Below are 18,136 nucleotides of genomic sequence, written 5' to 3'. Positions count from 1 at the left end.
GATTCAATTTTGCCAATATAAGCAAAATCGAATAGAAAGTTAGACTATATCAAACCGTGTGTATGGGGCATATCTACACACACACACACACACACACACACACACACACACACACACACACACTTACACTAACATGGTCAATCATTAGATGTATTCAAACATTTTTTAGAAAAGTTAAGTAAATGAAAGCTTTATAATATCACAATATACAGTACATACCTGTTGTTACATCTGTGGTTGTATCACTTGGAGTTGTAAATGCACTGGATACTGTGTAGATATAAATAAACGGTAGGAGTATATATATTGTCCCAGCCATAAAACACAATAGAGATGAAGCTGAGCAGGAAAAGTTATTTGAGCATTATTGTGACATACAACAAAGCTTCCCCTCACTCCAATTCTTAAATGTGTATACTGGCATTATAAAGTTTTAAGAATTTAAAGCTGTGTGCAGACATACAGTAGATTATATGTCATCCCAACCAGGGGATCAGAGCAACATATGCAGCACGTTGTTTATTGTGTACATGCAATGTTGGTGACGATATGCAAGGGCCATGCTTCGGAATCAACCATGGTTACCGCCAGCACTCCATCCCTACCGGTATCTGCAAGAGCATGCACTTGTCGATGATGGATCTCTTGCCGGGTCCTAATGGCAGTGATGTGGTGCTGGGCACATGTCAGCTAGGGTGTACCCAGCTTAAGAGGAGGAAGTACAGATGGAGAAGATCTCATTACAGCTGCTCCTGGCGATAGAATCACCAATCTCCACTGTGTCCCATCCGCCAGAAGGGGGCGAGCGCACACTACAGGCTCACGTGTCCCGTTCTGACGGAGCCCGGCGCCGCCCTACCGCTGCTCCCCCATTGCCTCCCGCAGCCCCCACTCGCCCTGCCCGTCTCCCTGAAGCGGTGACAGGCAGGGAATCCACTCCCCGCCTCCGTGCTGATGGGACGTGCGACCGTGTGAGATACGCACGCGTCCCTGTCAGATGGAGCCCCTCTCCGCCAGCCTGCGATTCCCTGAGCGGGCTGAGAGGCGCTCTATCTATTTGTGTTTCCTGTCAGAATGAATGATAGTACAGCATTACAGTTTTGGCACCTGCTAAAATGTAGTTTGTGGAAGAATAAAAAAAGAAAAACAAGTAATGCAGGCAAACGTAATGGCCTCCGAGTTGATAGCACACACATTAGCCCTTATTCAGGTTGACTCCCTCCGGCGTGAATTCACCCCGAGAAGTGATGTTTTGTGTATGCACATGCGCAGCAGCATTTCTGAGCATGTGCATATGCTGGGAGAGAGCTAACTCGGTGTAAAATCTGTTTGCTGAGCGCACACTCCCTGCCTTCCGAAAGGGGGGTGGAGAGGGCCGTGGGGTGCCGGCCAGGGGCATTAGCATACACCCAGCGTTTCATGGGCATTCCCAAGAAGACACTGGGCGTACATACGGTAATGCAGTCATGATGCATGTGAGCATAACCGGATATCAGCTGCCCGCCCGGATTACTGCATGTCTTCGTTCGTATGTATGAGTGGTCTGGACCACCCGCACAAATGCATGTGCCTTTCCCATCATTCGATGGTTGGCTACCATCGAAAGATGAGGGAGGTTCCCACTGGCATGCGAATGGACGTTTATGTAAAACATCCATTTTCGTGCCAGATGAATGAACCCGGCGTACGAACCTTTCACCAGGCGGGGTCTGGATGACTTGCAAAGGGCAAATTCGCGCCCGAGCGAGTCAACCAGAATAATATTCCGTAGCGCTTTACAGAGTATATTTGAACATTCACATCAGTCCCTGCCCCAGTGGAACTTACAATCTACAGTATATTCCCTACAACATGTACAGGCACACACAGACATTCTAGGGTTGATTTTGTTAGGAGACAGTTAACCTACCAGTATATGGAGTGAAACCGGGGGGGGGGGGGGGGGGGGGGGGGGAGAATCCACGCAAGTTTGGGGAGAATATAAAATCTCTGCACAGTTAGGGCCATGGTGGGAATGGAACCCATGACCTCAGTGCTGTGAGGCAGTAATGCTAACCATTACACCATCCGTACTGCCCAATTACGGGGTAGCTTTATTTTTACACTTCAATTTACATTTGAATTTAGAGTGACAACCCTCCCAAATGTAATGGTCTAAAGTGGGTAGGTGGACACTTAAAATGGTTGACATACTCTAGGTCGACAAAGGCTGAAGGTCGACACTAGCAAACAGCCAACACGAACATGGTCGACACATGAAAAGGTCCTCACTAGTTCTTCATGTTTATATATATATATATATGTCGACATGTACACCGTATAAGCGTACCGCGTCCCCTCGCATGCTTCAGGCACACTATTATATTCCCCCTTCATGTCCACTGGGATGGCAAAGTATGAACAAGTCGCTTAAAAAAGAATCATGAAAAACGTGTGTCAACCTTTTCATGTGTCAACCATGTTCATGTTGACCTTTCACTTGTGTCGACCTTCTGTCAATGTTGACCTAGAGTATGTAACAATTTTTAGGTGTGGAACTACTCACCGTCGATCAGTGATGGTCAACCTAGACATTGTTGACCTGTCGACTGGTTACCGTTATATCGGCCCACCTGCAGTGAATATGGATTTAACACCGATCACAATTTTTGTGGGTACGCCCATGAAACGTCGGGTGCCAACCCCATAAAGTGCCCATGTAAGTGAAAATCTAACTGAAGACGTTCGCTGCAGGGGTCTGCACATGCGTAAGTCCCCCAACATCGGAGACGGTGAGCGGGTCTGAATTGGCCCGATGGTCTGCATCAATATGCTCTTTAAGTTAGAGACGATCACAACAATACATTTGAGAGCTTCCTACTTACCAAAAGCTGTATAGCTGTAATTAGAAAATGAGTGGGTACTCTCAGAAGTTACGTTCAGTCCATTATCCACTGTAAGCAATGAACACACATTTAATATTGTTATTGATAATTAATTTTATTAACTATACAGGTATTACAGCATAGTAAGCTTAAACATTATAAAATACACAATAAATGTAATCATTTTTCTCTTTAATTGTCTAACAAAAGCTCCAAAATTCTGTGTAGCGTTAGTCCACCAGTCAGTGTACCCACAGCTGTAGATAGCAAAGGTACTGGGGACATGTCCGGTGGTCATGATGCCGGCGGCCAGAATATTGATGCTGACATCACAATGGAGGGAAGACCAAAAGGGATTTAGGTAAGTATACTTACCCTCCCCCTGCACCCCCTCTTCCAGCAGGCTTACTGTAATTCTCCCCCCCCCCCCCCCCCCCAAAGCCTAACCCCAACCCTCCCTGCTAGTGCCTTACCCTAACCTCCATACCCTGCCACCTAAACCTAACCCTCCCACCTGGCAGCATAACCCTCACCCCATCTTCTTGGTGTCCAAATCTAACCACCACTCCCCACTGCCTAATCCTAGCCTTTCCCTCCAGCCTAACCCCAAGTCCCACCTCTAGTGCCTGAACCTAACCCCCAACCCCCTTCTCCGGCCGCCCGCTAACATGCCCCGCATTCTTACTGATCTGGATCCTGGCTGTCAGTATTGCTGCTGTATTCGGAGTTCCGGCGCAGGTGTTGAGAGGACAGTTGGGATGCCAGTGTCGGTATACTGAATGCCGGTGTCCTGACTGCCGGGATGTTAAATACACCCCACTGCAATACCAGTGCTACCTTTCAGCAACAAAAATGTGTGTATATAGTGTTTGCCAAAGTGAGGCTTTCATTGTTTTTTTTTGTTTACTCACCATAATTTGTATGTTTTGAAATTGTTGTCATAAACGTTGTACTACTATTCAAATAATTTTTTATTCCTGTAGAGAATCAAAAGAAGTTTTAAAGAGGAATGAAATATTAAAATTGCCAATTGTTGTTTACAATACAATATTATGTACACAGCATATAATTACAGGTGATTAATTTGACTGCAGATATCGCCATTATCTGTAAAACAATTTCTTAGCCTTCAATAGTATAAAAACCTAGAGTCCCAACTTTCAGGAGGTGCTGGGGACTTGGGGATCAGAGATCAGGAGCCAGAGCAATCCATTGACAAAGATATAATACTATACACCAGACGTTAGGAGCTGGAGCAGGGACCGGCTGCTGGAAGGCTGATATCTCTGGTTCTGGGCATGATAGAGACAAGCCTCTAGTGTCGACAGAAAGACGAGAGTCCCAACTTTTGGAATATACTCTCAAAATAACTCTAATGTAGGGTACACACCAGGACGACCCGCTCACGATGCACATCGTGAGCGGGTCGTCAGTGTATCGTCTGACCCGCCCACGATGACGCGGGGGGGCATGACCCGCTCACGATGTGCACCGTGAGCGGGTCCGATCTGATGGCGGCCCGCACTCGGCTGTATGGTCGTCATTGAGATCCTACCTGCAGCAGGTAGGATCTCAATAACGACCGACCGACCCGCGGGACCGCGCATCGGATCGGTATCGGTCCACACCAGGTCAGAAAAGGGCCCAATCAGCACACAATCTACATCCAATTGATCTGCATTGGATCTAGATTGTGGGGATCGGGCCCTATTCGTCCTGGTGTGTACCCAGCATAAGTCAGAGAGAACCTGAGAAATATGACTGGGAATTGCAATTAACAGGTCGGATGTGGACTGCTGCTTTGAAGTTGGATATCTCCAGTTCCCCAGGGCCGATTTTCAAAATTCTGGTAACCCTGGAAAAAGGGGATCCTCAGCTATCAGAATAGGGCCCTTATACACCTGGAGCACCTGGGCAAGTGCCCATTAAGCCCATACGAAAAGACGGCCCTGAGTTAATCAGCGCACTGGACCAGAGAGACCAATGAGCAGCAGCCAGTAAGGAGAAATAGGAGGGGGAGTAAGTGTGTGACAGGATAGCCCAGAAAAGTGGGAACACCCCGAGACACACTTCCTGGCGCTTAGCAGTGCTAGTAAAAAATATTTAGACAAATTCTAGTATATAATTAATTATGTTTTATACAGCTGCAGCATGTACTTCAGTGAGACTGCCTAGACTCACACAAAAAAAGAAGGATAGGGGTGGGTTGAAGTATGTTGCGCTGCTGTCTTAGAATATTGTTTGAAACACACTGATTGGCTGGATAAAAATAAATGTTGGACACACTGTTGTATTTTAAATTTTTATATAGAAATATAGAAAATTAGCAATACACACATTTATTGCCTAAATATGAAAAATAAAATAATTATGAAAATAAAAACACAAATATATAAATACACAAAACAGCAATGTTTAAAAAATATCACATGAATAGGGATCCCAAATGGTGGTAATTTAGTAACGTTAATCGCAGACCTTATGTAGCAACTTGTTTTAACTGAAGCAGTCAATTTGTATTTGGTACCAGGAGAAGGGTATAGCCAGATCTTATACTTGTTGTATAAACTGTAACAATTTATAAGTCATATGAGACGGAGACACCGCAATGGATGTTATGCTCACGTTTTCTTGTAGCACCTGCTTCGTGCTGGTTTTGGTGCAAAACCTGAGAGAGGGGGGGAAGATTTCTTCCTGCAATCGGGTCCAGGTGTTTTTAGAAAATTTGTGACCTCTTTTGCTTGTATGTCGATCACTCCTCTCGGCACTTATGCCGGTGTAGCCTGCATGCGGTATATGGATTCACCACATTGACCGCAGCAGTGAAGGAGTGAATGGGTTAACAAGAGTGCTGCTCCTCTGTATTGATGTGGAGAGCGTCTGTTGGGGATAGCTGATGGCCGGCAGCGGGGGGATTTTGCTGCACTTCAGCTTGTATGGAAGTATAGGATCAGCGGTGAGCCGACAAGTAGAGCTGCACTCGTTGTGGAAGCACAGTCGGCGTATTGCAGCTTAATTCGCGGCAGCGTGGAGCGAGTGTCCCTCTCCTGGGAGAACAAGTTGCGGTCTGCTTTTTGCACCAAAACCAGCACGAAGCAGGTGCTACAAGAAAACGGTGAGCATAACATCCATTGCGGTGTCTCCGTCTCATATGACTTATAAATTGTTACAGTTTATACAACAAGTATAAGATCTGGCTATACCCTTCTCCTGGTACCAAATACAAATTGACTGCTTCAGTTAAAACAAGTTGCTACATAAGGTCTGCGATTAACGTTACTAAATTACCACCATTTGGGATCCCTATTCATGTGATATTTTTTAAACATTGCTGTTTTGTGTATTTATATATTTGTGTTTTTATTTTCATAATTATTTTATTTTTCATATTTAGGCAATAAATGTGTGTATTGCTAATTTTCTATATTTCTATATAAAAATTTAAAATACAACAGTGTGTCCAACATTTATTTTTATCCAGTAAGGAGAAATAGTTAAATAATTCCCTAATCACTTGTTAGAAGCTAATTATACCCTTTTAATGGGTTGGCCACGCTCACTATAAACTCAAACACATCTCTAGATATCCTGTCCTTACATACGGTCACCTCTTTGGAGCTCATACAGTTAAACACAAATGTAATTTTCCAAGTCATACTTACCAGTAGCGCTAATTGTGGATGCTGATGATGAGAAAGCAATACTGCTACTGTCTGAACTTGTAGTCACTGTAACAAAATAAAGCACAATCTCGTAGTAAAGATCCTACAATAGCCCTTATTCAGATCTGATTGCAGTACAAATTTGTTCTCAAAATGGGCAATACCATGTGCACTGCAGTTAAATGAAGGTGGGGTGTGTTCAAACTGAAATCTAAAATGCAGCGTAAAAATAATGCAGCCAGTGTTTACCCTGCACAGAAACAAAATAACTCTCACAAATCTAACTCTCTCTATACATGTTACATCTGCTCCACCTGCTGTGCACATGGTTTTGCCCATTTTGAGAACAAATGTGTACTGCAATCAGATCTGAATAAGGGCCAATATGTTTATCATAGAACTACTGTAACAGCTAAAGCAAGATTGTGTACTACTGATCAGTACACTATGTTTATCATGGAACAAAGTCCACTGGCAGAACTGTTATCCCATTTTTTTGAGACACACTACTCTATTTATATCAGGCACACTAGTGGTCTGATACGAAGTCAGACGCAAAACAGTCACACGTGCAGACAGTTCCCCGAGTCAGATACACCACCTTATGCTAAAGCCGGTAACTGCCGTTACAAATTCCTTTGAGAAGGAATTTGCCTCTGAAAGTGAACCAGAATAAGGCCCAAAGTACCATCAAATTACCAAATGATATCGTTCAAACACTGCCTGTTAAATGCTAAGTTAATTGGTTGGTACTTGATCTCGCTATAGGCCTTGATTAATCCGTAAACATACACATGTAGATAAGATCTAACACACTGGAAAGATTTTAAAGTGCCCATGCACATTACAATTATTTTATAGAGTTTTGTATACAATATCGCATCTCGGTTTTGCGATGAGATGAGATCTAGTACAAAAAGTATGTGCTGCACACATCTTATCTCATCTCATCGCAAAACCGAGATGCGATGAGATGCCATATTGTATACAATATTGTATGGGCTCCTTAAGGTTTAACACATCAGCAGAGGCTAAATAGTACATTGTTCAGCCTTATAGTCAAATTTGACTGCAGTCTCTCGCTCTATTCTGAAGAGAAAAGACTGGAGTAGTACCCACTATCTACGCTCTGGAAAAAGAAGCTAGCATTCTGTTATTTTGAGATGAAAGAAGTAAACCTCAAGGGGGAAGGAGGGCACACCCTCAACTGTGGGCCCCATTAGCAGTTGCAACCCCATTGTAGAGCCCCATAGTAGTTACAACACTGTGGCCCTTATTCTGATCTGTGCGGAAATTCCCGCATTCTTACGGAGCGGTCCGCACGCCACGGTGTTTTGCCGCGTGCGGCCATCGTCCGTAGAAACGCCCACGTGTCCTCCGCATTCGGACGGACTCACTCTTTAAGAACAGGGCGTGTTTACGGACGACATACAAACCATGCGTGTGCGGGAGAAACACTCCGATTCGGCACGGTATTACAGAGTATTACAGAGTATGCTCGGGAATACCGCATCCGACCGGGAGCCAAGCGGTGCTACCGCACGTAAGCGGAGTATTTACGCCAAACAACCCACTATGAAGTATCTTCTGCAAGACATCACACGACCCACTTATTCAATTACCTATCCTCATAAAAAACTGCTTATTTGGAAATGGAATCAATTAGATTCCAATATATCCTTACAAGCATGCCTAACACATGCATTGCACACATTAACCCTTACAGCAATGTAAGTGCAATGCTTTGTATTACACCCTGTGTAAAAGATTATAAACAATCTACACATATACTATTTAAAGTGCAAATAAAACCAACAACTGTGAACTTGCATAAAGAATTTTATTAACGACCCCCGGTCCCCGGTTGTGTTCCAAATGAGTCTGCTGATGGTGCATATGAGCCAGCTGCAGGTTGGCCTGCTGCAGAAGGGCCAGGTGTAGGGTGCCCTGCTGGAGAATGGTCAGGTGCAGCTTGCCCTGCTGTAGAAGGGCCAGCAGCCTCCTCATTTCCCACTGGCTACATGTGCAGTGGCACATAGGAGGTGCTGGAGTCCATCTGTGTGCTATTATATTTGTGTTTTATTATTATTTATTTTGCTGCATTCCTGGCATGTTGTTTATAGTTTTGATGTTTAATTTTATGGTCATTGCATGACAGTGGCATTGAGTGTGACATGAATATAAATAAATGTGTTTACTTTACCCAAAATGTGTGGTTTCATGAGTACATGTCGAATACACATGTGTATTGCTAGTATTAATATTCTGTCATGTCAATTGTTAGCAGTTTTTAAGTGTGGGACAAGTACAGCATATGTGGGGGATTACTAAGGTTTCCTTGAAGCAGCAATGGTTTCAATTAAAGCACTGACAAGCGTCCTATTAGTGAGTAATGAGTAAAGGAGTAGATTGTATTGGGTTCAGGTGTTAATGGTTGTAGTCATTAGGCGTACGTTCGCCTACCGCATGAACGAGTGGTGTCCGCAAAGCAATAGTACACTTGTGGACACCGCACATTTCTGCCCTTTTTGCTCGCGTGCATTCGGAGTGGTTTCCGAATGTACGCCCCCCAACATAAGTGTACTCCCCCGTGTCCGCCCATGTTTCCGCCCCGTTTTGCCCACTTTGAAACTACGCCCATGTGTCATTCCGCATGACGCCCATAATACGCCCCTATTTCCCGACTGATTGCGGGGACCAGTTTTGGACGGGCTTTGTCCGAACTGGTACCGAGTCAAGGCGTGGCACATGCGCGTAGCGTTCTCCACGCATGCGCAGACGCCGTAAAGACGCTATCCGTAAGAACGCGGTAAAGTCCGCATCAATCAGAATAAGGGCCTGTGTGTGACAGTACAAATTACACATTACAGTTAACCATAATTCACACATTTTCGATCTCTGTGGTAATACTTAAAGGCAACTGTGCAGGTCACTTTAAATATAAATTGTTTTTATTTTCTCTGTTTACCAAAAAACTTTTCTGGGAGCTGAGTGGGGGTACTGACACTGCAATTCTCACACGTTTAAGAGACTACTAGCAATGGCGGTGATCACCATTGGTTAACTACTTGCAGGTCCAGAGACACTGCTAAGTACAAAGCTATTACAGTCATAGGTGTGCACAGCACATTTTATTAGGGGGTGCACTGTCAAAGGGGTGTGCCTGGCACCACCTATTGGGCATGTCTAACACCTCCCATTGGGTATGTCTAACACTGCCAATCAGGCGTGTCTACCACATCTACTGGCACTTACTACAATATAAAACATCTCTCTTACTCTGTGTAACAGTACATGCAAATAAAGTAAAAAAAAACTTATGTGGATGACACAGGTATGTTGTGATATGACAATGTCTAGTGCAGTTAACAATGCAAAACACACGATTGATTTATGGGTGCTTCTTTTAATGGAATACAGTTCTAAAAAGCAAAAGTCTTTTGTAAAAGGTATTGCTGGCATTGCTAGCGGCAGGGAGGTGTTCATAAGAGTGGGCACAACAATAGGGGGTGCCTGTGCACCCCTAGCACTCAATGTGTGCACGCCTATGATTACAGTATAGGGAAGAAAAAATAATTAGTCAAATGTATACTTCTACAGGGAAACTCCTTTATGCATTTAGAGAAGTGGTTCCCAAACTGTGCGCCTAGGCTCCCTGGGGTGCCTCGGAGAACTTGCAGGGGTGCCTTAGGTTGGTGGTCTAGAACCAATTCAAATTGTTTATGGTCAATGTAATAGGCAAAATCAGTGCTTGTGGCTTTCAATTATAAAATATGTGGATAAACAGAAGTGAATCATGTTCCACCACATAACTGGACCTAAGGATAACATTTAAGCACAACTTATTTAATTTAATTATTATTATTTTTTATTCTTGGTATCAAACTTTTGGCCTAGCGGTGCCCTGAAAAATACTCTGATACTCTAGGGTGCCATGATTCAAAAAAGTTTGGGAGCCACTGATTTAGAGTGTTGTATTCCTACCTGTGCTATTCAGTTGTGGTGATGCGATGTTGGTCAGCAATGATTTCCCAGCTGTATCTGTGCAGAAAAGAAAAAAAATCACAGTGCTACTACTGTACATGCATATTTTTCTCTAAAATTGTATATAACATTAGTATATCCCTTGGTTACAGACTGGAAATGTATACTAGCATAATGAACAGATATTTTCAGCTATTACCGAAGTACAATTATGATGCAGCCAAACTGGCCATCATTTCAGCACCTTAGTTTGTTCGGCACGCATTACAAAACTGTGGTGGTGTCGATATTTGGTGGGGATTGCGCAAAGTATTGAACTTTGCTGTAGTGTGTTACCTACTGTATAGTGTAATTAATGCCCCCTGCTTGGGAGCCTATACAACAAAAACCTGAAGCAAGACTTTGGCTTTGTAACTACAGACAGTGCCTCAAATCTCATTTATTATTACTACACACATACAGTGACTTGCTGTGAATTGGAACATGAAATTAGAGGGACATATCTGAACAGAAGGGAATTGGGTCTACAAAAACCATGGCGAACAGTTGCATGGTACAACAAGGATGATTGATGCTGAATACTAGCTTCATGCCTGCTCTGTAACGCAATACTTGTTTATGTCAAACACAATAGTGGAACATGTATGTTTTAGAAACAGCAGATGTTTGTGTGTGACAACAGAAACCTGTGTAACGTACTGGAATGCCCCAGACACACTAAACGATATCGGTTATTTTGGCCTATCTGAGCGATATAATTTAAAATATAGCTTAGTGTATACACTTAATATTGTTAACAATGCATGATCGTTAACAATGTCCCACGTCATCTGTACATGCAGCTCGATTTGACTATATCATCAATGACATCATGTAGGAGCGAGGACCCCGATGACTGCACTGATCAATATCGGCAATGATATCATTCAGTGTGTATGCACTACGTCGTTCGCTGGGAGTTCAAGGGAAATAGTTGATGATATTGCTCATGTAGTGAATTGTTTAGTGTGTACACGGCTTACACTCCTCATATATATGCATGCTATCTTCTGATAGACAGGCTGGCTACAAGGAATTACATAGGCATCATTTACTGAGATTAGCCAAGGACAACACACACACACATCATGATTACGGTCCTAAACTTGATAGAATTGTTACGGCAAAATGAAAAGACAGATGGCTATGGGGTTTATTTAGAGGAAATGTGTTCTTGTTTATCTCTTGCAGATGCTGGAGGGCCGGTGCAGTGATATGCAATGACGGGGATGACTATTGTCCATGCTCTCTAGCCCTGCAGTGTCCACACCCCCTGCACCTAAGGTAGCTGTGCCTTGGCAACAACCATTGCAGTTGGTACTACCCCTCTGACTCCAGCCCTTGGGTAGGGGGTGGGGGTATTCGATCCCATGAGATATTTCTGATCCTCAGAATTCCCACCTTACATTTAATGTGTACTAAGTTACTATGCTTTTTAGTTAAATACCCACAATCAACCTCCGAAGAGCCCAGAGTCAGGAGTGAACACTGATTCCTCTCACAGATCAGTGTTCACTACTACCTTATGGGCCTAATTCAACATCGATTGCTAACTAAAGATGTTGCAGTGGATTGCAAGCAGAAATCCACCGCCCAGGCAGAAAGAAAAGACGCCCTTTACAAATTGCGAATGCATAACAAATAGCAATATTTCGCAGATCCATTCACAAAAACCAAACCACCGAACATTTCCATCTGTGCCGATCTTGGACTTCCACTAATCTGCTCAAGAATCAGGCTGGAAGTGGTTATCACTGATGTCGGAGACCTTCCTGAAAAAAGCTTGGACATGACCGCGTTTTCACAAACACATTTAGAAGATACCATGTTTCAATGCTGGCTTCCTTACAATCAAACTGTGGGTACTCTGGGACTTCTATGCGTATGGATATTGTTCCTCTATTTCTGCCTGCACACACATGACATGAGAAACATTCAACTTATATTCTTCATGAATCCATATTTGTGTAGATATCAAGGAGCATTTAATAAAGAATCAGCACTCTGGCAGCATCATCGAGAATACCCTGTTCCCGGACTTCCTTGCCAGTGGCAGTTGCTAAGGTGAGGCTGTAGCACAGTCCAATATTCAAATAGGGGAGCCACACAAACTGCAGTACAGCAGAGTCCCTGGGCCAGATGTACTAAGCTTGAAAAGTGATAAAATGGAGAGTGATAAACTACCAGCCAATCAGCTTGTAAATGCCATGTCACAGGCTGTGTTTAAATTACAGGTGTAGTAAAAACTGATTGGCTGGTGGTTTATCATTTTCCATTTTATCACTTTTCAAGTATATCTCGCCCTCTGTCCACATTAAATATGCAGACGGAAACCCTGCACCACTCCAAAATGGCTGCAGCCTTGCAAGAGACAGATGCTAGCAGGTTCTGGGAACACTGGAGCACTGTGTGCAGCTACCCCCTTTGCAATAAGCATGTATCCCCCTGGCAACGAAAATAAAACACCCTGGCAGCAAACAAGAAACCCCCCTCTGCAACGAGCAAGAAACCCCTAGCAATGAGCATGTAGGTAAAAATATATGGGGGGGATTGACAGAAACCTTTTTTGGCAAGGAGAGTGCTAAATTTCTAGTTATGTCACTGCCGGGAGGTCTAGTGGCATAGCTAGCAGGGCTCTACACAGAGAGGGTATATTTACTTTATTTCAAATGTGGCACCGGTATCAGCCAATCAGAACTCGCTTACCGGCAAGCTGTGGTTGGCTGCAGGGCCGCGAACTCCAATTGCCTTGTGAGCCAGTGCCATATTGGAAATGGTCCAGGACAAAGCGGCTCACAGACAGACATGTCCTTATACATCCTCACTGCAATGTGTGCATATTGCAGCAAGTATGTCGCAGCATAGCAGGAAGCAGGGCTCCAGCTATGCATTAGAAGAGATGGTCAGATGTGGCCTGGGTCATAAACTATTGAAACGTGGCAGTTTGGCATCACAGGTGTCTTCCAGTGCTGCTCGCTACTCATCTTTAGGCTGCAGAAACACCCACCTCTATAGTGATATAGTAATCCGGCTCTGAAGTCTACTGTAGGGGACCAGTGGCAGTGGGGTGCTGTGTGCTGGGACCTGTTAATGGAGCCACACTGGAAAGTATTACTGCAGTCATTGTTTTTATTTTGAGCCCAAAATTTTTATATTATTCCCCATGTCACCCTGAGTAAATTGTTAGGTAAATGTGCTCCCCATTTATCCATAATCTCAGATTGGACATAGCGCACAATTGTTTATTCCCCTTTTATGTTTAATTATGTAACTCAATATATTAGAGTTATGAATTATTTGTATGTGTCTCCAGGTATTGTGAAATGTGACAGTTTTATTTGACTGCCAAAGGGTGGACTGTGGAAGTCGAAATTGCAGCTCTACACCATTAAGGTATTATGACCGCCCTCTGCGCAATTCCATGACGCCATTTGCGTCTTATTAGCTTAAACGTAACTACCAAGGTTGGATGTGAAACATTAATGGTTAATTCTTAAAGATATGTTCCCTTTTGTCTCTTTATGTTTGTGTGAAACTCTCTGAGTAAACCCTTGTTTTGTTTTGATTTAACTTGTTACAATTGCCGTCAACAGTCGCAAAGGTCAGTATAGTGAAACAATCACTATACATGACCTTACTGATACCTAGTCTGTGTTATATAATGAATCAGTGTGCGTAGGAAATAAAGGGTATAATTCCAGCTGATACCGGTTCTCAGTCTCACCTAATCCCGAAGGACAAAGAAACAAGCATGGTCTGACGAGATTCCCATTTCCAGGAAGATGTCCCTGTGAAGCTAAGAGCCAATGAAGAGTAGCCCAAGCCCCTTTCTTGTACCCAATGATAATCCAATCTGACCCAACACCCCTTTGCTTTAAAAGCATTTAGTACTCGTTGTAATAATATTCCTTTTGATGTATAAGCTGTACTGTACTATTCTGTAGTTTATATCTATTGTGTGTTACTCTGTACCCCGTCTGCGTCCACTACGGACATCAATAATAATACTACATGGGGTCAGATCCGTGATCTCTTTTTAATGTAATGTGTATGTGTATTATTTCTTTATAATCAAACGAGCGTCTCAAATGCATTATCCGCTGTAATCTTAATCAATGTGCAATACGATTAATGGAATTGGTGAGCTGATTGTGTACTTAAGGTTATAAAGTGATATACAATGCATAAACTCTCATTGAGAGACTAAGTCGCAGATGCGTCTGTATAGCACGTTTAATAAGCTGTGCGGCTGCATTGATCATACAGTATAAAGTGTAAAGGTTTATTTCTTATATAGCAGGGAACAGGTTAATCTTGTAAGGAATCTGTACAACAGAGCCAGCAGCCTCTATTCATATGCAAATGTGGTTTACAACCATTCACATTGTTTGTGAATGGGGAAGCTTTTACACTGGAAGAGCTATTGATTGCTGAAATCACTGTGGCAACCTGCGGTTGCTAAGGGTAACCGGTTACATGGTTTAGAAGGTAATGCATACAGTATAATTACTACACTATCCACTGGTTTATTAAGATATCGGTTTTAATAGTACCAAGCTCCTTTTTTGACAATGTCCAAAACATCTGCACAATTTATATTTATACAATAAATAGGGCTGCCGAGAGGGGGGGGGGGGGGAGTGGAGTGGGTACTAATTACCGGGCCCAGGTTTGATGGAGGATCCTGGCGGGGGCCCTGGCCTGTCCCCCCTTTCCCCCTCTGTCCCCACTGGGCAGCACACCCCCACAGCAGGCTCAGCATGAGCGTCTCACTGACAGCGTGAGAGTTCATGCTCAGCCTGCTGTCAGCACAGCATATGATGTAGGTGTGTGCTATGGGTGATGCTGAGGGGGGTGGAGACAATAACACTCCTCCCTCGACTTTAAAGTGTGTTTTCACCCCTATGAACATTTTGGAGGCGTGACCTAATTGCACCAAGCGGCCACGCCTACCGCAATTATGCCACACCCCAAAAATGTTACCAGGGCCCATCATACCTCTCGGCTTCCCTGATAATCATCCACTAGATCATTTTCAGACTGATGTTTGCAATTCTGGCCTGCACCTTCCACCAGCCCCCGGCCATCTGCACCTTGGCCATCCCCTGGCCACTGCTGCTGATTGCACCTCCCTGAAGCATCTGGCTGCCACCTGCACCTCCTGCTTCTGCAGGGCATGGAGACCTGGAGAATGGCAACCTAATCATGTGCATCAGGAACTCCATTAGGTACAATGGCATGGGCACCACTGGGTGCTCTATGGTACATGGCGCCATGTCACCCACTATCTCTCTGTCACTCCTGCCTTCTCAGAAAAAATTCAAGTTAGGGACAACCTGATGAGGTCATCTGGTAGGTGGGCCAATATTATTGGCCAAAAAATATGATTCAAAACATTATTTTACTCCATGTTAAATTGCAGTCAGAGCACAGGTCTCAATGTCATTGGGGGGAAAAATACATTGTCCAAAATAATAATTTAAATGATTTTTTTTCCTACAACTTATTGGCTCTTGAACTTTTCTGTATCTGAAACTGGGATAGAAATACAAAGTTTAACGTGTAAAATAGATCGACAAAACAAAATGTGCTTTTACAAAGTTTTGGGGTATTAACAATTATGCAACCTGAATATTATAGTCTCCCCCCTTTTTTACTTTTTAATTAAAAAAGTGTATGTTTTTACATGAATGTTGTTGGTTGTGGGGTGACTTTGTATGTGCAAACATATATGGCATTATTTATTTTTAAGGCTACACATCATAAATGCAATTAATACTGTAGAATACAAATAAGTACGTAGTGTAGATTTTTTTTTACCGTCTCGACGAAATCTTTTGTAAAGCATGTGAATGTTATTGCTGTTCTGACCTGTTTCATAAAAGAATAAAAAAAGGATTATTAGATTTTGGTCGGTGTTTTATGGTTTTCTTTTTCTAATAAGGTTAATTACTTAAGTAAAAAAAATCATACGAGGATGAACACTATTCCTGCTGCATGCAAAAAGATGATAATATTAGAAAAGTATATTCTCTAATCTGAAAGGTCTTATTTCACCCTTCCAAAACTATAAAGCTCAGTGTTTAACTATTTTGGTAAGATTCACATAATAGAGATGCAAAAAGGGGAGGTACCCATGCTTTCATTGGCAGCTCAGCAGGGAAGATTATGGTTGGCCTAAACAGAGACCTGGGACAGATTATTGGTTGTGGAAAGACAATATGTGGACGAATCACAATCCTCCTAGGAGGACTGGGAAAGGGACTACATAAATCAACCGTATCTTATTGGTCTACTAGCTGACCCGCCTGGCGCTGCCCGGAAAAACCTTGGGGGTTTGTTATTTCCAAAATTGCTGAAAAATGTCATCTTACAGTATGCTGTGCCAAAGACCTAAGATTGTAATTTGTTATAGATTCCACCATAATGTTAGAATGTGTTTGCATTGATACTCAATGATGGCAATGAAATCAGGTGTGGTGTTGTTGTTTGAAACACAACGCTCCTGAGTTGATAACTTGTATGTGTTGATGAATTCTACATCCACTCCTGATATTTAGCACCTATGACATACCCTCCAACATCTGAGGGTCAGAAATCGGTACAAAATCAGAAAGGGACATGGCTACACCTCCATTTCTATACTCAATGGTAAAGTTTCTAGGGTGTGTAATTACAGGCGCTGAGTGCGTGGAGACCGGGGTGGACGTTCCGCGCCATAATTAATTAAAAATTCACTGCTCCTTGCCACTGCCGCTCCCCTCACCAATCCTGCCTGCAGCAGTCTCTGAGGTCTGGAGATCTGTAAAGCACATGCACCGGGCATCTCTACCAAACAGTGGGGCAGCCCCTGAGTGTGGGAGCAGGTTCGCGGGCCTGGCCACATGACGTCATGACGCGACGCACGCTACCCGCACCACTGCAATGCACCACTGGGAACGGGTGCAATGGCCCAAATTCTTCCCTACACCCACCGGACCAATCCACCGATCCAGCCATCGCAATCATAAATGGGTGCATTGATAAGGTTTGGAGTGTAAGTAGTTGAAGAATAAGACTGAGATAAAGATTTGCCATGTTAAAGTGTACAATTTACACAATAAATCATGAAAAAAAATATATAAGTGTACATAGAAGTACAGTATCATCAAGAAATGAAAGTAGGATTAAAAAATAAATTCTGATTCAAACTGATAATTGTTTGGATGGGGTTGGGTTGCGAAACAAATCTATAGGTGGGGGGGTATGGATATTGTGGGCATAATTGGTGTTTGGTACACATACAGGGGGTCCTCAATTGATGGGTTTTTCACTACAATGTCACGGTCACAGTGTCACCATAGTGGGATTCCCAATTGGGATCCAGGTGGTCTTTTAGGGACCCTTTACAATTCCGTAGGTCTCTTCTCCTTGAGCCTACGGTCTCCCTTAATGATAGTCAATCACTGAGGGAGACCGTAGGCTCCAGGAGAAGAGAAAATGGGTTTGTAAAGGGGTCCTTAAAAGACCACCTGAACCCCAATTGGAAATCCCCCTATGGTGACACTGTAGTGAAAATTTCTCATCAACTGGGGACCCCCTGTAGGT

The 18,136-nt window shown here is 43.3% G+C and overlaps 1 protein-coding gene across 2 annotated transcripts in view; it reads right to left on the bottom strand.

Annotated features, from left to right (window-relative positions):
* The window catches only part of ADGRG2 (adhesion G protein-coupled receptor G2), a 145,021-nt gene that overhangs the window by 47,964 nt on the left and 78,921 nt on the right, over nt 1-18,136 (bottom strand). The window contains exons 5-10 of one of the 2 annotated variants that reach the window (XM_083172497.1): nt 16,370-16,420; nt 10,511-10,567; nt 6,527-6,592; nt 3,776-3,841; nt 2,865-2,933; nt 220-270 (exon numbers count right to left, since the gene is read on the bottom strand). In XM_083172497.1, coding sequence (XP_083028623.1) covers nt 220-270; nt 2,865-2,933; nt 3,776-3,841; nt 6,527-6,592; nt 10,511-10,567; nt 16,370-16,420 — 360 coding nt within the window. The remainder of the gene's footprint in view (nt 1-219; nt 271-2,864; nt 2,934-3,775; nt 3,842-6,526; nt 6,593-10,510; nt 10,568-16,369; nt 16,421-18,136) is intronic. The other variant, XM_083172498.1, reaches the window with a different exon arrangement.

This window comes from Crinia signifera, chromosome 2, assembly GCF_055691185.1.
Source record: "Crinia signifera chromosome 2, ASM5569118v1, whole genome shotgun sequence".
Lineage (NCBI taxonomy): Eukaryota > Metazoa > Chordata > Amphibia > Anura > Myobatrachidae > Crinia > Crinia signifera.
The sequence above is the reverse complement of the archived record's forward strand: the minus strand, read 5'-3'. Positions and strand labels throughout refer to the sequence as shown.